Consider the following 27,388-nt stretch of genomic DNA (forward strand, 5'->3'; position numbering starts at 1 on the left):
CCTTTAGCTCTTCTCATTCGTTCTCAATCTAACATATCAGGAGTCAAAATTGCAAACAATACTTACAAACTATCAATGTTTGCTGATGGCATAGTTTTATACCTCACAAATCCTTTATCATCTCTATATCATTTAAATTATTTAATTAATCTCTTCAGCCAGATCTCAGGACTTCACTTAAACAATAATAAAAAAAAGAATTGTACCTCATATTTCTCAAAGATTCGTTACAAATAGTCTTAAAGAAACATTTTAACTACAAATGGATCACAAAAAATTGGAGGTACTTAGGCTTGCAAATTCCTCTTCAATTAGATGAATTATATTTAACTAATTGGACCCCCATTCAGAAATCTATCCAATCAAGACTCAAGGCATGGAAAAAACTCAATTTAGCTTGCATGAGAAAGTTGACCTTGTTCGGTCTTTTCTCTTGTCCAAAATCATGTTTTTATTCAGGTTTTTGCCACTAGAAATCCCTAGAAAAGCACTAATTCAAAGCCAGAAACTATTCCTAAAAAATTTTTGTAATTCAAAATGCCCAATGATCAACTACTCAATGCTCTGTAAAACTCCACAAGAAGGAGGATATGGGTTCCCAGATATAATTCTATACCATGACGCAACACACATAGCTTCTTTAGTAAAACTAATGAATACAAATCACACATCTCCAGATTGGGTTCAAATAGAAGGACTCTCATACGCCCAGCCTATTGGAAACATAGTATGGAACTCAGTGAAACAACGTCCTACACCTACAATACACAATCCATTTATCTTAGATACCTTAAAAATATGGGACAGACACAAAGAGAAGCTAGCACCAGGAATATCTCCATTTCGGGACCAGAACTGGTTCCAGCCAGCACTAAATAATGAAGAATATAGTAAATGGTACCAAAATAATTTATACAGATTAATTGATATTTCTAAAAATGGCAAAATCTATAATAAATCCATAATAGAAAAAAAGGTAAATTCAAAGTTCCCTGGTATCAATACTTTCAATTAAATCATTTACTGACTTCTCCCAATATCAAACATAGACGTACCCAGTCTTTAACTGTTTTTGAAACATTTCTTAAAAAAATATTTTAAATCTCCTTATCGCAAAACAATTTCAACCATCTACAAATGCTTATTAGAAACAGTGAACATAATTCCTCATTTTCTGTACACATAAAGTAACATGTTATCTTGACTGCCCCCACAGTTTCATTTCTGCCTTTGCAGAAATTATTTTGTCATCACTGGACAGCAAAACCACCATGCAAACAAGCAAACAAAACTCTAGACTCTTCCAAGAGTTATATTTTATGCTAAAAATAAACCAGGTTTTTCTTAAACTGATCCCAGTAAAAATCTCTACGTTATGATGACCATCTACCCTATACTCTGCATGTGGAATCTTTAGGAGATAAAAATGCACTGGAGAGAAATCTTCTCTTGAGTCATATGTAATCCATTCATTGTCTTGTTCAGTCTATCCTCCTTCTAGACTAGAACATTTGGGAAGATTTCGCCATTTGTGACCAGCACATTCAGATAAGTTTCTCAGTTGCCTTTGGTGACATGCCCCCAGATTATTGTAAATATCGCCAAGACTTTTCTGCAACTAATTGTAACATTTGTGCTAATAAATAATCATAGACATAGTAAAGCAGATTCTAAAGCTGCCTTGAGCAGGGCCGGATTAACAAATAGGCCAAGTAGGCACCAGCCTATGGGCCCCTACAGCTTTAGGAACCTCAGGCCAGTTTGCCTCTCTCTGCCTTTCCTCTGCAGCTTTGTCAAAGAGGCTTTTGAGAAGGTGCCTGCAGAAAATATTAGTAGATAATTTGAAAGGGGGGGGGTCTCCAAGATTTCAGCTGTCTAGGGGCCTCCACAGGGTTTAATCTGGCACTGGCCCTGAGTCCTGCTTGGCAGGGAAAGGAGTGGGATTAATATCTAATAAATAAATATAATGTACTATAGGAAAGTGAAGCACCTGAAATGTTACAGAGGAAGCAAGCTGCTGCGAAGTAAATCCACTGCATCTCATTATCTGTAATATATATATAGTTTTTTTTACAGTGAGCAGGAGAAAACTGTATTTCTAACATGCAGAAGACTGGTTTTTTCCTGTACTTACATCATGCCCTCTAATGGAGGAAAAGTAGAATGCTTGAGAAACGTAAGCCAGCATGTCCATCCAACTCCTTAAATAAAGGGGAGTTTTGTGGCAGTTTAAGGATTGACAAGATTGTACTCCAGCAAAAATGTTTATTGGACTACAGCCCACAGAAGCTATTGCAGGAGTAAAACCTTGTTAGTCTACTTTTATGATTCCTCAGACTCTTGTTTGACTGCAACCAATGAAGATAGTTCCCCTTCTTGAATGATTGTCACTACTTATATTTCATGCTAAGTGAGTGAGCAAACAAAGGTTAACTGAACCTTGCAGGTAACTATTTTTGCCTAAATGGTATCTGAATGAACTCATTAATTATTTAACAGAGTTTTGCTTACTAATGAAGTTTGATTTCTTAGTCAAATTAATCCTCTTTCCCCCCCAAGAAAAGCCAAATAAACATCCTCTTACACCACTTTAAAAAAAGAGAAAGAAACTAAGAGAGTAGTAAATTGAATTGCTTCCTCCAACAAAGAAGATAAACAGCAATATTTGGGGTTCATTATCAGTTTGTGACCCGCACATTCAGATGAGTTCCTTGGTTACCTTTGGTGACTTGACTCCAAATTCTTTTAAATACTTTGTGCAACTGCAACTGACAGTGTAGTTCTAAGTAGAGTTACATCATTCTAAATCCATTGAAGCCAATGGGATTTAAATGGTATAAGTGTGTTTGGGACTGCAACTACAAGTCATAGAACCTACTCCAAGTGCTTTAGTTCATCACAGAAACTTTCAACAAGATAATGAAGATCTGAATACATCCAAGCATGTGCTGAGTATATTTTTCTTAACACCTGTGTAAAACAACTAATCCATTCATACCTAGGATCAGTAGACATTGCTTTGAGATATGCTTTTTTTTCATGAAAATGATTCAGTCTAGTATGCCCCAAGACCCAGAAACAGACTTTCATAAATCTGTTCTTTTTAAAATTCAGAAAGCCAGTACTTATAATGAATGCTCCTTAGAATTTAGCTCTGAAATACAAGTATATCTGAGAATGTCCGCAATGCACATCTTTCTTTGTAATCAGGTGCCTGGTGTTGGGGGGAGGTGAGGCTTCTATCCCCAACACTGTTTGTTCCCTAGGCAGGCCAGATACCCAATATGTATCTTTTTAGAAATTAAATATTTTCTTTTTAAGTGCATAGTTGTCTTTGTTCTTTTTTTCCTATTCCTCTTCTAGTCATCTGATTTGCAGAAAAACAAATAGAAATTTATGCACATGGGAGCATGTGGATGTGTATACAGATATCACTTACAGGGACACACAGCAATAATCTGTCTCTGTAAAAAGAATGTATACTGCACATTTACATGCATAATTGCATCTGACAAAGCTTAGACTAGGAACCCGAGGTCCCAAGTTCAAAGAGTACTACTGTCTGCCTGTCTACCTAACCTGCTTCGCAGGGATGTTGTAAGAATTCAATGGTCAAGAGATACTGCCACCTAAGCTCCTTAGAGGAAAGATTCAACAATAACAACAACAACAAAAGGATAAATCCCTCCAGTAGTGTAATCCTGAACAGTTACACCCTTATAAACCCACTGAAGTCAATGAGCTCAGAAGATTGTTAACTCTGTTTAGGACTTCACTGTAAATCTATCGTCTGGATCTCCGACTAATAATTGTAATACTCCGACTTGGAAGGAAGTTCCTCAGAATAGATTAGGGATGGGATACTAAATGCTCTGATCCTTTTCGAAAAGGTCTCATCTGGCTTTGTTTCTCGCAGTCAGCGGAAACACTTATGCACAGCCCTCATCCCCACCCCAGCCCCGTTCTAGATCTGCGTCAAGAAGCGCCAGGCAGTGCAGCGCAATTAGAGAAACGCGTCAGTTTCACTCCGAAGAAGGGGGAAGGCGGCGGCGGAGGAGGAGGGGCGGTGGGTTGGTGGGTGGGCGTCTCGTTAAAAGGCAGTGGCTGATATGCGCTTGTGACATCAGCCCCCTTGCTTTATATACTTAGGGAATGGGCCAGCGTTCCCTTTATGGTCCCGATCTTCCTAAAGCAACTCCGGGCAGTTGAGGGGAGAAGCAGCAGCCGGCCCTCTGTCCTCTCTTTCTCCTCTCTGTCCCTGTCTGTCTCACTTCTTCTCCTTTGTTTGTATGGACTTTACTTTCTAGAGAGGAGAGGATGGCAAAGCTGAGGATGCAGCTGGTGTGCGCGCTGCTGCTGGCATTCGCCTCGTGGAGCCTGTGCTCAGGTAAGCTCCGTTTCGCAGCTTCCACTCGATAGAGACGCTCTCGCTGAGGAGGACTCTGAGCGATTTGAGCTAAATTGGGGGCTCTGGAAGCATGGGAGGAGTCTATGTGCACAGGTGCAACAGACACGGCTAGTCGATTTCAAAGGTTAGAAACGTAAATCAGAGGTTTGTTTTCGGTTTTCTTTGGAAGGGGATGTTCGCATTATGCATTTTTAAAAAAAAAATGAAAAAAAAAATCTTAGGAAGGGCGTTTTTAGGAACTGGGTTCCGTTCCCTAACTTACCGAGAAATACTTTCCCGCAACTGTGTCTCTGATGTTTCGCTAAAGTCTCTAAACGACTTCTCTGAACCTTTTAAAAACTGGTCGAGTGCACTCAAACCACCTACTACGCAGCGATCTTGTCACTCTGTCAAGAAAGACCCTTACAGGAGGGGGGGCGGGCACATCTCCAAAGCCACTAAAAGGTTTCTATGAATTAGGTCATATCATCCAAACCCAGGGAGGTGTATACACTGAGTACTCATTCCCTGGGTATAGAAAAGAGAGAGAGAGAGAGAATCCCATACTATTAAACAACAGAAGCAATTTTTTTACTGTACTTGGATTGTAATTTGATTTGATATCTCACTTTTACCCTTTCTGGCTCTCTTTCCCCTCCCCACCTTTTAGCTGCCCCGGGGGAGATACTTTTCCTGAAAGAGCAATCCTAAACAGGAATACTGAGAATTCTAACAGGGTTTTTCTCTGAAGAAAGTATTTTTCAGATTGTACTGTAATTTCTTCCATTGATAAAATAGTAGTTATCTGCTTTATAAGTGGTTATGGGAATGAGTAATACAGAATTGTTACCTATGTTACCTACTTCTTAAGGATGAGGTGTACTGCCAAGCTAAACAAAAGTGAATATCCTTTCTAAAACAATGGGCAAGAAATATTTATTGTGGTGACAAAAAGCTTATTCCATGGCATAGAATCATGTCCTTCAATGCATTTATTTCATGGGAAGCCAAGGATCAGAGACAAATGCTCTAATGGGAAATGGAAAAGCTATTGGCTGGAATGAAGGTGGGTGAAGATTGCCTTACATAAAGAGAAATTAAGGGTATATTTGTAATTTGATAATTCTTCAAAGCAATCCTCGCCATGCTATGTTCAAGCAACTGATTTTAAATTCTCCAAGGACACAATTAAAGGAATAGCCACATTCTGAATATTGTTAAATAGTGTCTATAGGTCCTATGAGACACATTATACATTGAGTGGAATGGATTTAGTTCCTATCACACTTCCATGTGTTTCAAAATCCATTATCACTAGTCATGAAATATTTTATGAAGCAATGTATAGTAAATATATAAGTTTTTAAGATCCAACAATTCCATCTCTAAATCAAAAACTTGCAGCATATTTTCATGAACAACAATATGTAGCATCACAAATTCAAATATTTATGCTGTGATCTATATTTTTCACTGTAACTTATGCAGTGTACTACTGAGGACAAAAACTACAATTTGGTATACAATTATAGCTACTGACGCTTCACTTAAAACCAGATACATCAGATTCCATGCCAAACTTTGGTCCACTAGACTTCCAAAATAAATAGGTAGAAGACTGTATGGTTAACTGAAATGTATATCAATCAAATTATTTTAAGTCAAACATCAATAATAGATGGGGACCATGTTCTAAAAGCAATGTAATATTTTAATTTTAAATACTTCAGTCTGAGAACCTAGTAGTTCTTCCTGATTGCACTCTTGGCATTGTCCAGCTACTGACTCCAATAATAAGATTCGGGAAATAGCTAAATCTTTCAGTGAAATTACTGGGACAATAAGAAGTGTTTAACTTCTACCAGCTGCTATTGACCTCAGTAGGCTTTGGATCATTACTAAATATTCTTACCAGGGGGAATGTTAGTTGGACTTGTATGCATGTGTTATGTGTCATTATGTTGCTTCTGACTTATAGCAACCCTATGAATTAATGACCTGAACAGCCTGAGGGCTGTGGTTTCCTTGATTAAGTCAATCCATCTCATGTTGGGTCTTCCTCTTTTTCTGCTGCCTTCAACTTTGCTTAGCATTGCTGTCTTTTCCAGTGATTCTTGTCTTCTCATAATGTGGCCAAAGTACAATAACCTCAGTTTAGTCACATTCTATAGTGTTCAGGCTTGATTGTATCGAGAATCCACTGACTTGATTTTTTTGGTGGTCCACAGTATCTGTAAAACTCTCCTCCAACACCATATTTCAAAGGAATCAATGTTCTTCAGGTCAGCTTTCCTCATTGTCCAACTTTCACACCTAAGGATAGTGATAGGGGAATACCATATTATGAATGATCTTGATCTTGGTCTCTGGCAACAATTCCTTACTGTCCTACTTTTGATTAAATAGGTGGGGACCAGGTTCCAATAAAATTGAAAGCATCATTCCTTTCAATAAATTCTACAAGTGACTCACAGCTGGTTGAGTTGGAATAATACCGACACTTTAAAATGGTGCAGACCCCGTTGAGGAACACTGAGTAAAATGTGTTGGCACAGAGTGAATAGATTTATTCCCATGGCAGCACTGTTTGGTTTTTCCATTCCTTGGTGAAATTGGTGTGACTTCTTCTTCTTGCTGACGTCATTGAAATTAACAATGCAAATATCCTGATATATCACTGGCAACTTTTAATTATGTTCATGATCTGGCCATGTTTTCATATATACAAAAACCATTCCTCATTCTTTTGGGGTTCTTTCTGTGTTTGTTTCTTAAGCAATTTATCACCATTGCATTCAATAAAAGTCTTGGTATTGAGTTTAAATACCAGGGAATTGCATTCAAAAGGCTGTTATCCATATGATACTTTTGATTAAAGTCCAACTAATAACAATTTTGGGGCATATCATGAATAATAATAGAGTGAACTTAACTGTTAAGCAAATATAATCAATGCAGTATTCATGCTAAATGACTGTTTACTGATGTCCTTGAAAAACAAATTAAGCCTCTTCATATTATTTGCATGTTTTGCCCTCAATACAGCAAAGGTCAGTCATTGTTTGGCACACTGAAATCAATGGAATGACATGGAATCTGATCCTATTCATATATATTTATAATGTCCTCTATATATTTATTATATTTCTAATATTTTTATTTATTTATTTATTTATTTGGGATTTGTATCCCACCCTTCCCACAAGTGGCTCAGGGCGGCTTCCAACAACTAATCAACATAAATTTAACAATTTTAAATATAAAACAATTAAATAATTAACATTTAAACATTAAAACCAGTAACATTTCACTTCATAAAACAATACAGCTTAAAACCAATAACATGTCATTTTATATAAACAGATGGCTGGCCAGTTACGTCAAGTTTTATCCCAGCTAGGTGTAGGCTAGCCGGAAGAGGGTCGTCTTACAGGCCCTGCGGAATTGAGCCAAGTCCCACAGGGCCCTCACCTCTTCCGGCAGCTGATTCCACCATGTTCATGCTGTTGCAGTCTTAGTCACAATAGTTCTTGCTTAGATCAGGACTAGTTAAGATTATTGGTCTGGAATATAATAAAACTTGCTTCTGCTATTCAGTACAGGGATACATTGCTTTACCTATGCTTTTCATTTTCAGGCTGACCCTCCCTTGGGAAGTACAACTCAAGGCTTGCTAACATACTGGCTACCAAGGGTCATACACTTTTATAGAAAACCATAAGTCCCATAGCAATCACAAATGTCTTTCCAGCTTACTCATATTGATTGTTTTTTTAAAAAAAGATTTTGGATCTGCTTAACTGGATTAAGCATCTGCACAGTTTATATATATATATATATAAAGAAATATCCACTAACTGGTAACCATTGAGATCCGCCCCCCCCCCCCCCCCAAGCCAGAAGCTGTCATTAACACTTCATACACTGGTTAAACTCAGTAGAAACTTGAAATAATTAGGGCTAAAGCTAATCCCACCCAACAAAATCAGCAAGTTCTCCTTGGCCCCTGCTGGTGATGATTAAGCCCTAGAATGCTGCAGTTGACCAATAATAAGCTACTTCCATTCCTAGATTGCATTTCTCCCAAGAGAGTGTATAAATCAGAGAACATATATTAAAGAACAAAACTCTTGCCAAGCTTTTATTGTTGCCAGTGCTTAAACCTGAAATCGTTTTAAAGGATATCTTTAAATTCTGTGTGTTGAAACCCAAATGCTGGTGATTTACAATGGAACAGTAAGCATGTGTTTCTGATTAACTTGCAGATTCAGAAGAGGAAATGAAAGCCATAGAAGCAGATTTATTGACCAATATGTATACATCAAAGGTAATGCCCCCATTACTCTTGAGCCACAGAATGCTTGAATTCTCATTGCATACATGAATGTTTTGGCATACCATTGTAAGGCACAATATACAATCTAAATATTAATGCAAGATATGCCCAATTGTGCAAAATTGTCTTCCAGTTCAGGGATTGTAAAAATCTGGGTGAAGGGATGGTTTAAATCACTTTTCCATTTCATAGCATTGATACATTCACTGAACAACTATTTTGGAATTATGAAGCAATGTAGATTCATTACCAGAAAAAAATATTTCAAGTCTGATGAATGCTAATTAATGCCAAATCACATGATAATGCTTTTGTAGATATATAGTTTACATTCTTAGCTAATACAGTCCACACCAAAGCAGTTGGCTTTATCTCTGTAACAACATATGCTTAATGATAATCAGAAATGGGGTGGGGCCAAACAATTCCATATAAACAAATAATTCCAAGAATACTAAATCAGTACATTATGGTTCCTTCATTTTGGGAATGAGGTATCCCTTGTATTTAAAATATAATACTAGGAGTCAGAGCCGTTGAGAAAAAAAAATACAATGGGCTCTAGAAGGAGGCTCTAGGCAACTGACTGCCATCCTTGCTGTCTTCCCACCCACCAAAGTAAAGGCAGTTCGCTAGAAGAAAATGGCATTGTACCTGTCTGAGGTTCCACCCCTCCTCAAACCCCACCCCTTAAATATCCAGGAGTTCCCTAACCTGGAGATGGCAACCTATCTCCTTCCCTTTTTCTGCCCCTCTGACTTCAGCTTTACATCTCCTTCCCCTCCCTGCAGCTTCTACATAGGCTGTCTTTCTCCACAATGGGGGGTAGGGAACCAAAGCAGCTTTGATCTGAACAACAACCCTGTGAGACAGGTTAGGCTGGAAGTCAGTGACTGGTCTGAAATCAGTCAGTGAGCTTCCACAGTAAGGACCTGGGTCCAGCAGACCCCACTCTGAAGCCCTAACTCCTATGCCCTCAAGTCCACCACAGAATCACGAGGAATTTCCCATCAACATGGAAAGGTACCACTGAAGGCCTCTGGGCGAGTGTCTGCCACCCTTGCTTTCTTCCCACCCACCCAAGTGAAGGCATTCACTCCCTCTCCCCCACCTCAAGGGGAACTGACCTCTGGAATCTGGAGAGCAGTTGTAATTCCCCAGGAGGAAAGGCCTCCCTCAGAGGGCTTAGGAATTTCTGGAAAGGTATCTCTAAAGGCCTCTGTGAGAGTGCTCACCCCAGCCTTGTATCTTCCCACCTACCCAAGTGAAGGCATTCACTCCCCCTCCCCCACCTCAAGGGGAGCTGATCTCTGCCATCTGGAGAGCAGTTGTAACTCTGTGATCTCCAGCCCTCACCTGGATATTGGCAACAGTGGTTCTCCAGGAGGAAAGGCCTCTCCCTCAGAGTCCATTCTGTCATATGAGCCCACTGTAGCCTAATTGGAATAGAAAGAGTGAAGAGTATTGGCAGGTGGAAAGGGCCCCTCCCTGCTGTGAATGAACATTCCTTTTGCCTCAGTTGAAGAGAAGGAACCCTACTGTTTTCTCATTAACACAGGCCCGTAGCTGGGGGGGGGCAAGATCTGGGGGGCCAGGCACCTCACATTTTCCCCCTGTTTTACACCCTCACACCTCCTTGCCCGCTCTCAGACGGACTGTCCTGGACTTCCTACAACAGGCCCTGAGGAGAGGCAGCACTAATCAGTAAGCCCCCTGTCAGCAGAGAACTGTCTCCTTTGAAGGTCAGTGGGCTTATGCTGGAGTTGTTGCCTGATGGGGCTGGCAGTGGGTGGGGGAGAGCAGAATCAGCCAATGTCACGGCAGAGACAGTGTAAGCCAATCCTGTTCAAAACACATCTAACGAATGAAAATCCTCAGAATTGCCACCATGGTTGGGCTTTTATTTATATATATATATATATATATAAAAAAATCAGGAAATTTATTTATTCATTTATTTATTTATTTGGGATTTATATCCCGCCCTTCCCACAAGTGGCTCAAATACATCAAAATGCAGAACACATGCTTTGACAGGCATGTAGCCAAAAAGCATGCCTAAATATCTCATATATATTTGGAAATGAAAACACAAACCTAATACCTTGCTGTCTAAAGATTTATTTTGCAGACTCCAGAGCACCATATTTGATATACAGATGATTGCATTTTCCCCAAGAAAGAAGGAAAAGATAACTGTACATTTTGGAGAGCAATATTCAATATTATAATTTTTTCAAGGCATCATCTGAAGTATGACCAGCCCTTATGACTTTTCAAAATCAGATGAAAGGTCTATGGAGTCCACCACACTGACTGCCAGTGGCCAGTCAGGGGACCCTACTAAGCCCATGTTCAAGGCATGGTGCCAACGACTATCCCTGCTTATTATTTTAATTTAATTCACTCTAAAACAGTCAGATTATGTAAATTAGCTTATGATACAGTAAAAGAACAGGTTGCAAAACATGTTCAGATTAATTACAAAATTTCCTCTGTATCCAGGGTATAATATTTAAGTTTGACAGGTTGGTAGCACTGTCCATAACCTAAATGTCAAGACTTGAATTTAAGCCAAATTGATTTATTTCTTCTCTGATTTTGTACTTTGCTGAAAACCAAATAACTGTTCCCAAGGGAAAAAAAGTTATTTGTTTCAACTTGCATCTTGAGGAATACAAAATAATTATCATTGTAATTTGAAATCCAATTACTCCTGGTATCTTTGGATAGTGAACTTCTTTAAAATGCTTTGTAATAGAGTAATATTGGCTGGATCCACACAGTGATTGTTCCTCACATGGAAAGCAGGAAACCTATATGATATCATGTTCATGGCTGTCCCCTTAAAAGTGCAGAGGAAAAAAACCCTTTCCCTCCTTCCAGATCAAAAGGGAACTTTTAGAGAGATGTAGAGGAGTGTAAGGCATCACTGTCTCCATTCACTCATATGCTATTTGCAGCTGCTGACATGGGAGAGACGTCTTTGTGCACTCCTATAGGAATACAGCAGGGAGGATCCTACCCCTGTCCTAACACTCCACTAAGCAAAGGCTGAAGCCATCCTCCAGCTTAAGGAGCCTTCCTTCAACTGAAGAAGCTCTTAGTCTGGAAGAAGGCTCTTTGGAGGATGGTAAATCTCCTGCAGTCACTGATGAAGCAATGGAATATTTGGTGGGAGTTGTTTGGGTTATAAATTGTTTTCTTGCATACTTTAATATCTTGCAGAATTCATTAAGGTAGAACCTCAGTATGACATTGGAACCTTTGCTAGAGAAGAAGAGTCTTCCTGAGGTGTTGCATACTATAATGCATACTTTTAACCACCACACATAATTCACTGCATCACTATGTTTTGGTTTTCATATGTTGTAGACAGTTTTGTGTGAGAGAGCTTTGGAAGGATCTATGAGGAAGTAAAGGACTTAAAGAAAAAGAAATGTAAAATGGGTGTCTCCAAATGAACACCAAATGTAGACATTGTGCTAAGCAAAGAAATATTATAACTGGGCAGCTTCCACTATTATAAAAACACATGGGAGACTTTCTTTATTTCCAATACTTTTATCAGACCCTCTCCCCGCCCCCACAACGTATTTCCAGGAATTTGTTTGCAACAGTGAGGACTAGGAACATAACTAAATGAAAGAATGGATTGTCCTCATTCTGCGCAATCTTTTGCATATTGTACTCTTCAGCATGATCACTGACATGCAGATTGTGTACTTTATACCCTGTACTTCCATAGTAAGAAAGAATCCTTTCCTTGTGAGAAGTGGATAGGTTATAAAGCCTAATCAGTGTGATAACATTGTTCTCAAATATTATTTTCAAGTCCAGTCTTAATTTTATAAGTATTTTAAAGGTTTTAAAGGTAATCAGTGTGATAACATTGTTCTCAAATATTATTTTCAAGTCCAGTCTTAATTTTATAAGTATTTTAAAGGTTTTGGCTGTATCTTGATCCCCTTGTCTGTCAACACATCTCTGTCCTCTGAGAGCCTAAAGATTCCAGCCATGAATCGCTTTATTCTATATGTATATAGATACATTGCATATATAGTGTATATATATATATATATATATATATATATATATATATATATATATATATATATATATATATATATATATATATATATATATATATATATATATATATATATATATATATATATAACTTTCTAGAAATCATTCTAACAAGAGCAATTACATCTTTTGCCAACACTTGTGGCCATCAGCTGAACAGTCTCTTAAACAACCTGAAGAGGAAGAAGCATTAGTAAAAGATTTCATTTCTTTCATGTAATAGCTGTCCTCTGACATAAACCAAAACAACACAGGCATTCATCACTTTCTTGGCATTAACTTAGCCCAAAGGGGAGGTGTTTTTGTTAGAAAGATGATTCCAATGAAGTTGTCTTCAGTGTAATTTTAGATGAATAAGATCTGTATTTGGACAATTAAGCTGGGCTGAAACATTCATATTTGCATTAGACTCAGTCTTGTTAAAGAAGATGACCAGTTCTCAATTGAAAGGGAAATTATGCTCCCATCTTTGACCAGATGGAACTAAGATCTTACAAGCTGAAGCATTTGTAGTTTGATACTTGTAGTCAATGTACATATCCTGCCAAGAAAAAATATAAAATTTGCAAAAAACCAGGGGGGGAAATGATGTCAAGGGATTAATTGGCTCTTGGCAATGTCATGTTTCATAATAAAAAAGGGAGCTATTGTCTATATGTAGGATGGTAAAAAAGAAAACAACAACAACCTGGGATTACAGTTCACACAGTAAAATCCAATGCACTCAAGTGGATTGAAAGTGCATTATTGTGTGTTATTGCAGCCTTAAGTAGTATGAAGAGAGCATACCAGTTCTCAGCATTAATTAACACATTATACAAACCCTAAGATTCAACAGAAGTGAAAATAGAAACTGAAAACTAGGGTCTTGGTATAAACTGTTCACATTGCAAAGTTCAGTTGTATCAAGTTCTGGTTGGTTGGCTCATATTTAGTTATTATTTCTCTGTTTATGCTATTTTATGCAGTATTTCTTTCAACTATTTTTTGCAATGCTATTGAATTATATAATTTTATGCTCTTCATATGCATTTGTAAGTCAAAGATCTTATTTTTAATAAAGATTTATTTATTTATTTTAAAGGTATCATGTTCTACAACACTTTTCATCAAATATGAGCCTTTGTACCTCTTATCCTGGGTGATTTGGGATTATTTCATGATTTGAAATTGCCTTTTAAATATCTGTCCTGACCTGGATGGCAAGGCTAGCCAAATCCCATAAGATCCCATAAACTAACAGAGTGGGTCCTCTTTAGTACTTGGATGTGAGACCACCAAGGAAGTCCAGAGCTGCTACACAGAGGCAGGCAATGGGAAACCACCTCTGAAGATCTCTTGAAAACCACATAGGATCACCATAAGTTAATTCAACTGACATTAAAAATTGGGGAATCTTTATGCTCTGCAAATAGAGGTGAACCTGAGAGGAAACTTGAGATAAAATAGTTTGGTTATTTAAAATAGAAGCAATTTATGTGAAGTGCTTCTGTGATGAGAGGAAGGCATTCTTTATTCAGTCAACTGCCAATATGAATAATTGCTCTCACTTTGCATTGGAGACTCTCAGTTTCATGGTTCTGAACAATGATTATCAGCATTTGGGTTCTGGTCAGCATCACCTCTATTGAACTTTTCTAAAGAAGGTCATTGATACTTCAAAGATCAAGCTATTGGTATCAAAGAGAAACACTTTACTGACTACATATGGTGGGCCTTTGAAAAATCAATTCACATTTTGCAAAACAGTTTGCTATTTTGCCATGAATTTTGTTAAGCTGTTGATGTAGTGCATCTTGATCTTGGCTTTCAACAAGCTTTGCAAACTCCTAGCTTCTAATATACAGAAGAACCCTTTATAAATTGCCAGCCCCTTTGACAATTAAGATAAATGCTGCTACCTCTCTGCAAGCAAATAACAGACTTTGCAAAATAAAGCTAGCTCACATTTTGAAATGACTAGGCACCAAATGGAGGCACCAAATTTTCAGCATAGCATTTAGTGGCTCTCCTGAAAACATCCCCCAAGTTTCAAAAAGATTGGACCAGGGGGTCCAATTCTATGAGCCCCAAAAGAAGGTGCCCCTATCCTTCATTATCTCCAATGTAGGGAAGGCATTTAAAAGGTGTGTGGTCTCTTTAAATGTGATGGCCAGAACTCTCTTTGGAGTTCAATTATGCTTGTCACAACCTTGCTCCTGGATCCACCCCCAATGTCTCCTGCCTCACCCCTAAAATCCCCAGATATTTCTTGTATTGGATCTGGCACTTAATATATGCATCCCCACTCATACTGCACTCCATCAAACCTCCTGAAATTCCTCTTCTTTGGGAGTCAGTAGATCCTCAAAAACAGCATGGGGGACAACGTGGGAGTCTACAGCGAGAAGAGAAAATCAACAGAAAGGGCTGCCCACCATCCTCCACTTAGGCCAGTGCTGTTTTGCCAGCATAAGTAACAACCTTGGATCCTATCCAGGTTTCTTGAAAATCCCATTTGTTGTTGTTCAGTCTGACTCTTTGCGATCCCATGGACAAAGTCATGCCAGGCCCTCTTGTCTTCCACCATCCTCCGAAGTCTGCTTGAATTCATGTTTGTTACATCAGTAACACTGTCCAGCCACCTCATCTTTTGCCGTACCCTTCTTCTTTTGCCTTCTGTCTTTCCTAGCATCAGGATCTTCTCCAGGGAGTGCTCCCTTCTCATTTGGTGGCCAAAGTATTTGAGCTTCAGCTTCAGCATCTGACCTTCCAGGGAACAGTCTGGGTTGATTTCCTTTAGGACTAACTGATTTGATCTTCTTGAAGTCCAAGGGACTCTCAAGAGTCTTCTCCAGCACCACATCTCAAAAGCATATATTCTTCTGCGCTTGGCCTTCCTTATGGTCCAGCTCTCACAGCCATACATTACTACTGGGAATACCATTGCTTTGACTATACACACTTTTGTTGGCAGGGTGATGTCTCTACTTTTTATTATACTGCCCAGGTTCACCATAGCTGTCCTCCCAAGGAGCAAACATCTTTTAATTTCATGGCTACAGTCACCATCTGCAGGGAACTTGGATCCCAGAAATGTGAAGTCTGTCATATGTGAAGTCAATCCCATAGTGGATAGCTAATTTATCCCCCCCCCCCTTTCGGTTTGAAGCTACCATTGTTTGGTTTCCACCACAGACATAATGAATGCTAAGGGCACAGAGGCATCACTAAATATATTGAAAGATACAAAAATGTAGGAATGTAGAGAATACAACATCATATGTGTAAGCAGTTTGTAGAAAATACAGAATGCTCATGTGCCTCCTGCATTTCTTGGGACACCAGTGGTTCACTCAAGAGAACAAGTAATTTTTCTTGTGGAGAACATAAATTGCTCTACCAAGTGCAACATCTTCTCTGTGGGCTTTGCAAACATAGGCAGTTATACAGTTCTCACCATGACTTTGCACAAGACTAATCCAGGAGTTTGCTTTCAACAGGAGCAAAATCTAACAGCTGGCAGATTCATTTTCATATATATCTGTGAGGATGTTTTAAAAAGATCTGGATCTAATCATGGATCTTCTAGCATCTCATTTGTCCCTTTGTTAAAATGTGTTTTAAATAGATTTATACCTCAATTACGATGGTTACTTCATGCAGTGCATAGTATAGTGCAATAGTTCATTGCTAGTGGTTTCCCCAATCCCACTCATTTCACACACAAAAATGATTTTGAGAATTTTCAAACTTTTGACACATTGGATAGGACCTGAGGGCTGTGTGTGATGCTTTGTATTATCATATAATTACAGCATGATTATTCCAACTGAGGCAGGGTTCTTTACTCTGGATTTCAATGCTGCTGTATATAGAATGTGTCCTAAATTAATCAATGAAGTTTCATTTAAATAAGTACCATTTATTACATTCTTGATTTAAACCAAGAGTGTTTATTCATTAAATGGTTCAAGCTGCCGCAGTACATTTTTAAAGGAATATTAAGGAACGCTTTGGGTTTCTTGTATTGTGTCAGACCTTTTCCAACCCCCAAACCCAAATCTATTATCAGATATAATGAGGGTGCTGGAGATCCATAATTGGGTCCCACACCAATATTTTAGTTACAAAGTACAGGAGACTATTTCTAATAGGGAATGATGTCATAGAACAGGGAAAGAGAAAGCTTTACATTCTCTTTAGTTTGTTTTTGATTTAGTAGAATGGGAAATTTTGTGAAAACAGTCTGGGGACAACATTTTTTATCTTGGAAACTGAAGTGGACAAAATCAATTCTATGTCCCACAGACTCGTTCATATTTCCTTCCTGTTTTGGATTAAAAAACACATTGGAAGAGGCAACATTGTGTGTAGTCTGTCTCCAGAAAATGACTGAAAAGAAGTTATTGAACTGATGTTGAGCAAGTAAATATCCTGGTGAAGCAGGTCAGTTTGATGGTTCACTTTTGCCTCTAGCCTCCAGAAGGTGTACATGCAGGGGTCGTTTTGTAGAAAAATAGGTGGTGGAACTCATCCAGGGATTGTTATGCAGCTGCACCTACTTTTCAATGGACAAGGAGGCAGAACTCTCAGAAGGAGGTGGTGGAACTCTCTGCACTCCTGTGAGCTCCCGCTGAATCTGAGTACATGTCATGTTAGCTTGGACTGAACAAGAGCACAACTTTATTGAAAGAATTGCAGTATAGCTCAAACATACTCCAGGCTGACAGCAAAACTTTGGGGCTCAAACCCCTTTGCCTGACTGCCAAGGAATTCTTCCCTTTAAATGGCTTATTGAACATTTCACATAATCACCTGCACTTCCTAAAAGCCAAGGCAACTTCCTTTCCCCTGTGAGAGGTGGGGAAAGGAATATTCTTTACTGACATGGTTTAGTATTTGGTATTTTAAGACTTTCAAAAAAAAAATAACAAAGAAGATATGGGCAAAGATAAAGTGTCTCCAACTTAAATATAAATATTTCTCTCTCCAAGAACTTTCAGCAACGATTTCTTGACAAACTCTCTTGTATACTTTTTTATTATGTTGTCAAATTGCAACCAACTTAAGGTAACTCCATAGGGTTTCCAAGGCAAGAAATGTTGAGAGATGGCTTGGCATTGGCTGCCTTTGTGTAGCAGTCCTGGTATTCCTTGGTGGTCTTTCATCCAAATATTAATCAGAGCCAACCCTGCTTAGCTTTTGAGATTTGACAAATCAGGCTATCCAGGTCAGGGCTGTATACTTAAACATGTTAAGTTTAAATCTCAGGAAAGAAAAAAAGTTAAACGACAAAGGCATTATATTTCTTCAAAGGAAGATAACATTACATTTACTGAATGCTTGATTGAAAATATATTTCATATTATTTCCTTTTACCATATTCTCCCAGGGGCCAAACTAAATGATATTAGGAGTTTTGTGAATGGAACACTAAGAATTTGGTTTTTCTTTGTGTAGAAGGCAAGTGTAGGCCCAATTTAGATCAAGACCACAGTATGAGGGGAGGGGGGATTTTGACATTTTCTGACCTGAAATAGCTCCAGGAAGCGCAAAAGTACAGGTATTTGTATCAGAGAAAAAAAGCCAAAGCAGTACCAGAGAAGCTGAAAGTATCTTAGAATTTTTCTCCAAACTCAACACGTGAAACAGTGCTGGATAATATGGGAGCATTCTTATTTTTATCCAGATAAAAACAAAATCCTCTTTAGATATGTATATGGTGATGGAGAAAGGATGGGAAGGAAGAATACAATCATTGGTTCAGTTACTAGTTTTAATAAATACTTTATAAAAGAGGGTGAATAGATTGTTGATTGCCTAGAATTTAGGACAGATAAAATGAAATGCTTCCTACTCAAAGAGTAGTTAACTTATGAAATTCACTGCATCAGGATATAATGATGGCCGCTAGTTTATTTGGCTTTTTTTTTAAAAAAAATGTTTCTTACAGTACCATCCTAAGAAGGCCTACATGATCCTGTTGAAGACCATTGGTTTAGAAAGTTTATATTTGTTTAGAATGGCATTACTAGACACACTATTAGACACATTCATGGAGGAATTATCTATGAGCCATGCTGACTACATGGAACCTCTGGCATTTATCCTACCTACATGGAACCTTTGGCATTTATTCAGACTAAGGAGACTTCTTCCAATGTAAGTGTTTCTTAATCTAATGGAAGAACTACTTAGGCTGGAGGATACATGCCTCCAGAAGTAGGAATTTTGTAAATTCCAGCGCAGGTGGAAAACAACATGTAAAGGCTCTGGCAACTCTACCTTGCTTATAGACCTTCCCAAGGTATCTGATGGGCTGTTAGTGTAATCTAGTATGCCTCCTCTTACACCAATAATGAAGAGAAAGTCAGACAGATTTTGGGGAAAGTGCACTACATTCAAAGCCTTTCCCCAGTGAATCACCAGCATGGCTTCCTACTGACAATAACTTGGCTCTTTACTCGTCCTTGATTGGGCAAAGGCTTGGAACGTACAGTTACCCATTCTGCAGACATGAATGCACCTGTTGAATAATTACCTAATTACACTGGATGACAATGCATACATTTTTCTTGCATAGTATCATGATAATACTCATATGCTATTGCTTTTTCAGTTGACTAGTATTCATGAAGCAGAGTTTAAGCTTGAAATTGCAGTAGATGTTTTATTCAGATTCTCTGCCCATGTTGTGGTAATTTTCAATAATCAAGAGAGACACTTCAAAACAAGGTTAATTTGGCATTAAACCTGTCCTAGCCTTGCAAGATAATTTGACAGTTTAGTTATATCATGAATGCAATAACAAATATGTCTAAATGCAGTACAAAATGACAGCAAAGTCACAATGTGATGGAGAAAAAAAATAGGATTTAATCTCCATAAACACCATGATAAAAATATTATTCAAATTTTTTTACATAGCTGATTTGTGCAGATTTAAGTATCCAAGTACATCACAGGGCTGGTTTGTTGGCCTTTAAGCTCAAAAGGAATGGAATAGAAAGGAATGGAATCTACAGAATGGCACACAGAGTGACTAAAATGGAGTTCTGATTGACACCTCATTGTTGGATTGGGGATATGTCTGCTTATGAACTCCCTATCTACAGATAAATGATGGAGGAGCTCAGAGTATTTGTGCCTTCTTTAATTTCTTTGAACAAAGTTGAGTTGATCGGAAGGAGAGAAAACTGGCTAGTTTCTTCCTTCTCTCTCTTTTTGTTTCTCTTGTGGTAAGCCTTTTCTATCCATAGGGAGGAATAGAGAAGATCAGCCACCAGCCAGTGCTTCAGTCTTTGTAGAGTTTCTTGACTGTGGAGAGGAAGCCTCCAGGGTTCTGAGCAGTCAGAGTTGGACCACCATGTATGTGCATCACCAACCTGTTGACAGAATTATCTGATCTTGGAAATAAGTATCACAGAATTAGCCAATAGCTCACTGCTGTTGATCACCACCACCCCTTGTTTTTTGCAAGGTTAACATTTTAGGAGCATTAGTGAAGTCTTACAATATCAATAGGTGCTTTCCATGTAGCATTTCCTGCGGTCCAAGAAACCCTGCTACATCGCCTCCTATGCAGGATTGCTCACTCCACACCTTGTTTTCTAGCAGCTTTTGACAATATGCCTGACATTCAATACATAATGACTGATGATGACCATATGACATACTGTGGGATTTTGAATCTTTCAGATAAACAAAGCAAAGCTTCCTCAGTGGAAAATGACCCTTCTAAACATTTGTGACCTTTTAAGCAACATAAACAACCAAGAAGAGGAAACGGGTGAGGCCACAGAAGAGGACCTCCTTTCCAGAAGACAATTCCCTGCTACTCTTGATAGCTTAAGTTTGGAAGCAATGTTAACACTATATCAGCTGCAGAAAGTTTGCCAAAGCAGAACCTTTCAGCACTGGGAGGTAAAACCTAGCTATGATACCTGAGCATTCTAGTTTGTTTTGTGTGTTGTATTACTATTGAAGAACATTTGAGCTGTTTACATGGAATGTGATAGAAAACTAAATTATATCTATTTCATTTAGATTACACATAGGATTGTATTGCAAAATGTATTCCATAGCTTTATCAAAAATTCTAACTTTTTTTTTAAGTTCAGAGAAATTTTATGATTTTCAACAGGAATCATTTCATAGAAAAAGAGCTACTGGAGCTCATTAGCACAACTTTGCATATGCCACAAACCCCCGACATCACCGGAAGGTATACTAAATTATATCAGTTCAGCATCTACTTTAAAATGATTATTGGATTATAATTGTCATCACAAAACCCCATTTTTCCTATGTGGCCACAGTGGCATGATAAAGATTTCCATTTGTCTGCTTGATATGTTTTGGTTATTTTCCCATTTTTGTGGGGGGAAATATTAGAAAGTTTGTCAAATCTTAGAGCTCAGTAAAATTCCCACAGATGATTTATACAGTGGAACCCAAAAGCAAGGGGGAGGAAAGGAAGAGCACAATAAAATTTAGAGGTTCTGGAGCTTCGATTCTGCAAGCTCCTGCCCAAAATAAGGTCTGATTTTAGATATAAACTATGAGGGGTAATTTATGGGACTTAATTGGAAATAAAATTTTATGAAATGGTTTTTTTATTGCTGGGTCTCTGTTTAGCTGTGTGATAAATAATGCAGTACAAGACACTTTATCCTGAGTAACTAGAGATAATCCCTAAATTTGCTGACCTAAGAGCAGGAAAAGGTGACTGAGAGGAGAAAGCAGGATACAGAAGTCTTATACTGAGAACCAAGAGGAATGAATAGGCCAGTTTTATCAATTACAGGAGATGGTAAATTGGCATATATAGGGCATGGATCCAGCATCAATTGGTCTACCTGTTGGCTGATGGAACCCTTCCCCAACTGATATCCTGGGTTTCTACCCTGGAGTGAAATGCCAGTGTTCTCACCTGGGTGCAAGCCTCTGCAAGGCTCAAACCCCGAGTCCTCTTAAGGGGGTACCCACCCTGGGAGGAGGTGGACATGCAGGCATAGCCTCATCCCAAATGGATCTGGCCCAATGCCTGAAACCACCATGAAGCTGTGACATGGAACAGAGCAAAATTAAATGAAAGCACTAAGAACATGCACATGAGGGAGGGAGGGAGGGGTGTTGGAAGCCAACTGAGCAACAGGGCTGTGAGACCTTAAAAAGGGCAGGAGCAGACCAGAATGAAGCCTGTACTTCTCAAGTCCACTCCAAATACAGCCCCCCAAGGAGCATTCTAGGTGACCAGCAACTGGCTGGCATGCCCAGAAGGCCTCCCAACTCTATTCTAGCTCACTGTGCTAGCTGAAGAAAGAGCAGCCTTTCTTCATCTCACCACCCTGCCCTGCAGCTGCAAAAAAGGCCATTGTTAAAACTGTGGCCACGATATCTATGTCAGGTACAAAACTGTCTGAGGGAAAGTGTGTGACATCTGGGCCTCTGTTCAATAGAGTGAAAAATAAAGCTGTACAAGACACTAAACAAGTGCCAAATACTTTCTCCTGAATAATTAGAGATAATTCCTAAATATCTATGTCAGGTACAAAGGCATCTGAGAGAAAGGGTGTGACATCTGGACAAGATTATTTTACATATCATATTAAGTATGATATCTCAAAGTTTTATTTACGGGTACAAAAGTAGTAATGGGAGCAAGCCTGATTTGGAGTGGGTTGTAGTACTGGATGGTGCAGGACAGGGATAGGCACTAACTGGGAAATTGCAGTTCAGTTTGGTTCATGGTTGAGTGATGAACCAGGAACTGAACTAGGAGGCTTGTTCACAAACAGAACCAGTTTGTTGCAAACCCTGTTGAAAGGAACCATAATCCCTTTAAATGTAATTTGCAGAAAGCCTGAAAAACAACTAAGAGGTGGGGAGGCACTCCCTACTGAGCAGCACTTTTGGACTGTCTTCTGCAGTCCCTTTAAACTTTAGCCGTAGAGCAGCTGGGGTATTTAAACTTTAAAAGGACTGCAGAAGACAGTCTGAAACAGCTGAGCAACATGAAGAGCCTCCCCACCACTCTGCTGTTTGTGAGGCTTTTGCAGGGAACAGAAACCAGGGGTTTCTGCTCCATCCATGAACCACCAAGGACCACACAAATCATTCTAAAAGTTTGTGGGAATTCATGACAGTGTACCCATCATGAACGTCTGTTTGTGAACCATGGGCAGGGCAAAATCCATCACAAATTTTTGCTTTGTAGTTCAGTTCATACCCATTCCTAGGGGAGGAAGAGAACATTTTCTCTTGAGCCCATTAAGTGGTGCAGACTGGATTCGCTAGAGCTGCTATTGAGTGCTATAAGGGGGGAGGGAGACATTGTTACTTTTGTTGGGCAGCTACAGTCTCCTCTGCCTTGTTCTTCACCAACTGACAAAAATTAACACTATACAGGAAAGTGATTGAGATAAGAAATTTCCCATCTGAATCTCTAGCAGCAGGGTGATTCATCAGTGAGACTGGGAGGGGAAAGATTGACAGCTTGACCCAGTGTTTAGTTTGTTGATATGCTTGGTGACAGGGGTGGAATTCTTGCAGGAGCTCCTTTGCATATTAGGCCACACACCCCTGATGTAGCCAATTCTCCAAGAGCTTACAAAAAAGAGCCTTGTAAGCACTTGGAGGATTGGCTACATCAGGGGTGTGTGGCCTAATATGCAAAGGAGCTCCTGCTAGAATTCCACCCCTGCTTGGTGATCAGTACAGTCAGAAAAAAAACAGGGAATGAAAGCAGCAGGTCTGAAAAACTGCCATCATTTTTGTATAGTTGTGTTTGTTTTCTTCCCTGATTTTCATGGTAGTCATTAGGGGTATACATGTCATTTATCTGAGCCAGAAAAAAGCCCCCCAAAATACCTTACCTTTATTATTCTGGGGTTCTTTAGCCATATAGCAGCTGGGGTATTTATTCAGCTGTTTGAGATGGCCAAAAAAAAATCCCAAAAATATTTTAGGATTTTCTGGAGCTGTTGGATAGCTGGTGTTAACGAGTGTTTAAAGAGATTGCAGTCCCTTTAAACACTTTCCAGGTGCAACCACGGCCTGGAGAAGGCATTTAAAGTGAATATGCTTCCTTAAAATGCCTTCTTTTCCTCCATTGGAAACAATGGAGGATGGAGGCATTTTTCCTGGGGCCCATAGAATTAGACTGCCAGTCCAATCTTTTTGAACCTTGGAGCATTTTTGGAGGTAGAGGCACCAGCAGCTATGCTGCAATTTTGGTGCCTTTACCTCAAAAAATACCCCCTACAGAGTCCCATATGCCCCAAAATTGATTATTCATTATAGTCTATGGGGACCATTGACTGTAATGGTCCTCATAGGGTATAATGGAGTTTTTTAAAAATCAGGATTCCCAAATATTTCCTGAATCCAAATATCAGGAAATACCAATATGTTTTGGGTTTAGTCAGTGGCGTACTGGCCAGGGTGTCAGCTTGCCCCATGGGAAATGGCCCCCTGATGAAGTGATTAGACAATATATTAAAAATATTAATATCCTTTTAGTAGCTTGAAAATATAATAGAAGTTCCAATATTATTACTGTAATGCAACTAAAATTTACATTGTATTTAGGATTGCCAACCTCCAGGTGGAGCCTGGGGATTTCCCACTTTTCCAACTGACCTCCAGCTGGCAGAGATCAGCTCCCCTGGAGAAAATGCAGTCTGTATTTACAATTAATATCTACTGCATATTGCCAGTCAAATGTACAATATATATATATATACACTGTAATTATATATATATATATATCGCAAAAGTTTTAATTGTACCTTTTTTCCACTTTTTTTTTGAATTTTTTTTATTTATTATAAAAATTAAATGATAGCCTTATAGTTGTGGGTGGGCCCCATTTGTCTCCTGGCAACCAATATTTTTAGACCCATTCCGCCACTGGGTTCAATATACCCCCAAAATAACTGGGGGGCTTTTTGTACATCCCTTGTAGCCGTTAAGATAATATATGTAAAGCACTGAAGCCTATATAAATAGTAAATATCATCACTCAAAATATATAATCTTAAACCTATGTTTTTTTAATATATATATATATATATATATATATATATATATATATATATTCTACCTAAATTATCATGGCCTTTATAACTACTGATTCTGAACAAATACAATGGACCTTCTGAACAAACTAAATCCTGACAATCAGCTGTATGGAAGTGCGTAAATAAGAGGTAGTGATGATTTGCCCATTATAGAAAATAGTGGTGAAACTTTAAAAGGTGTATCCCCAGCTTCTGGATGAGGCTGCAGAGTTACTCAAAGTACCTGTTTCAACCTGTTATTCTATATCCGGTTAGGAACAGGCATGTGGCTGTCTATTTCAGCTTAAGCCCTGTTTGGGACATGAGCAACTATTTGGGACATAGATAGATCCAGGTGGGCAGCCATGTTGGTCTGAAGCAGAAGAACAAAATAGAAGTCAAGTGCACCTTTAAGACCAACAAAGTTTTATTCAGAACGTAAACTTTCATGTGCTCAGTCTGATGAAGTGTGCTTGGAGCACACGAAAGCTTACATTCTGAATAAAACTTTGTTGGTCTTAAATGTGCAGTTGACTCTTACTTTGTTCGCTTTGGGACATGAGCCATTGTAACATACATTTGAACAATACATTTGTATTCCATGGTGCCAAGCAGTAGAATGATTTGAAGGGGTTAGGAAGGATGTGCTGCTCCTAACACAGTACCATTCCACTGGAAAACAAACCTCCCATATTCTCTTCTTACTACCAACAGTTACTTCAGCAAGATATTTATGATCCAGAGAATTCAAGCCAAGATAAGGACCTGATGAAGAGAAAAACTCCTTACATTCTGAAACGGCAATTACACGTGAACAAAGCCAGACGACCATACATACTGAAGAGAAATTCATATTACTGATTCAGCAATTAAAGTAGTACTTATTTAGTTTATAAGTAACTGTGCTTGATGGTGACCTTATTTCACCCTTAAATCTTATTTGTGTGGGAAATATAAAATGGAAAGTGACCGAGATGATATCATAATTGTATCTTTTTTGCCACTGTTGTTTCTGGATTGTGATTTTCCTACTTAAAATTAATTGGACTAATATATTTACAAATAAATCTAGTTTCTAAGCATGATGTATTGTATACCACTGGGAATTTTAAACAAATGGAAAATTGTAATATAGTGTCTACTCTGCATCACCTTTTTAGTCATGTTGAACAACAAGTTTTTGCAAAGCCAACACAAGGGCATATTATCATTTGAGATGAAACATTATTCAAATATAATAAGCAACTAAATTAGAATCTAAAGTCTGCTTTATAGTCATAATTTTCAACAATTAGTATAGAACTCTTGTTAATAAACTCATATTACCAAAATAAGTCATCTGTACATGCTAGATTAGATTGATTCATTATTTTATTAATGATAATAATAAATTATGCTCCACTTCTCACTCTCAGAAAATTTCAAAGTGGCATATAGTACGATGACAATAAGATCTATAAATTACCTGTTCATGAAAACAGTAGTAGAAGAATCTCCAACAAGAGCAGAAATGAGAATTAGCCATAAACACTAGGAAACAAAATGTCTTTTTCTGTTATCTGATTGTACACAACTAATATGTCATGCAGATTTGTCTGGGGAAGTGGTATAAAGATACACAACCATAAGTTAAAATGCCTTCTTTCTCATCACTTACCTGTCTCATCATCAAGTGTAATGGAATCCAGAGAAATGCCATCCATGAATATTTGGGTAGACAGGTGCACAAGGCAATCCTCCATTCTGCAACCAGGCACCATTCATTCATTACAATATTTGTGTGTTGTTTTTGTCTATGGCTCAAAGTGGCCAATGAATTTAAATTTTGAACATATAGAATACAATAAAATCTGAAATAACTGCCTCTCCCCCAATGCCTGCAAGCCTACACTGTAGTCAATGTAGCTGGTTCAAGCTATATAAGATATGTTTGTTCCTGTCAGAGAATAATTGAGCTGTTGCATTCTGAATAGGGTTGCCAAATCTAATTCAGAAAATATCTGGGGGCTTTGAGGGTAGAGCCGGGAGACTTTGAGGATGGAGCCAGGAGACTTTCATACTCCCTAAAATAAATAAGTAAAAATACAGCAGAGCAGTTCCCCTGAATACAGTCTTCATTTCCTCATCCTCAAGCAGCTGCACATCTGTCTTCTCTCTCTCTCACACACACCAGCCAAAATAAACAGTTTTCAATCCCGCACTTGTGTGGTGTCACTGGGACAATTTACTCATGAGTTGCTGAAATTCCAAGTCCTTCAGACTAACACAGGGAAACTAAAAGTTCTTGTTTACCTTTTACTATACAAATGACTTCTGAAAACACTGTAAAACAAACAGAGGGTCTGGGAGCTTCACAGCTATTTGGGAGCAGCCATGTTGTTCTGCCAGCTCAACCTGCCCCCATTCAACCTGGCCCCTACAGATTTAAAGGCACAGATACACTATCCAAAAAGCAAGCCTTTCCAAGCTTCTTCTAGCTTTCTGAAGTGAAAAGGCACATAGTGGCTGTGGGGGTGGGGCTTCCCCCACCAG

The 27,388-nt window shown here is 38.6% G+C and overlaps 1 protein-coding gene across 1 annotated transcript; it reads left to right on the forward strand.

Moving 5' to 3' along the window:
* Positions 1 to 4,111: 4,111 nt before the first annotated feature.
* Positions 4,112 to 25,941, forward strand: NTS (neurotensin). The gene is made up of 4 exons (XM_060244568.1): positions 4,112 to 4,387; positions 8,653 to 8,714; positions 20,493 to 20,717; positions 25,571 to 25,941. The coding sequence occupies exons 1-4, from the start codon at positions 4,318 to 4,320 to the stop codon at positions 25,715 to 25,717; spliced, it is 504 nt and encodes a 167-aa protein (XP_060100551.1). The 5' UTR covers positions 4,112 to 4,317; the 3' UTR covers positions 25,718 to 25,941.
* Positions 25,942 to 27,388: the final 1,447 nt, after the last annotated feature.

This window comes from Heteronotia binoei, chromosome 8, assembly GCF_032191835.1.
Source record: "Heteronotia binoei isolate CCM8104 ecotype False Entrance Well chromosome 8, APGP_CSIRO_Hbin_v1, whole genome shotgun sequence".
NCBI lineage: Eukaryota > Metazoa > Chordata > Lepidosauria > Squamata > Gekkonidae > Heteronotia > Heteronotia binoei.

What these genes read in the sequence shown, in the direction of transcription:
- NTS (XM_060244568.1), top strand. Translation starts at nt 4,318, where the DNA reads ATGGCAAAGCTGAGGATGCAGCTGGTGTGCGCGCTGCTGCTGGCATTC. An exon ending in CCAATATGTATACATCAAAG is followed by an intron (nt 8,715 to 20,492) that starts GTAATGCCCCCA and finishes TGAATCTTTCAG; the next exon opens with ATAAACAAAGCAAAGCTTCC. An exon ending in GAACCTTTCAGCACTGGGAG is followed by an intron (nt 20,718 to 25,570) that starts GTAAAACCTAGC and finishes TACTACCAACAG; the next exon opens with TTACTTCAGCAAGATATTTA.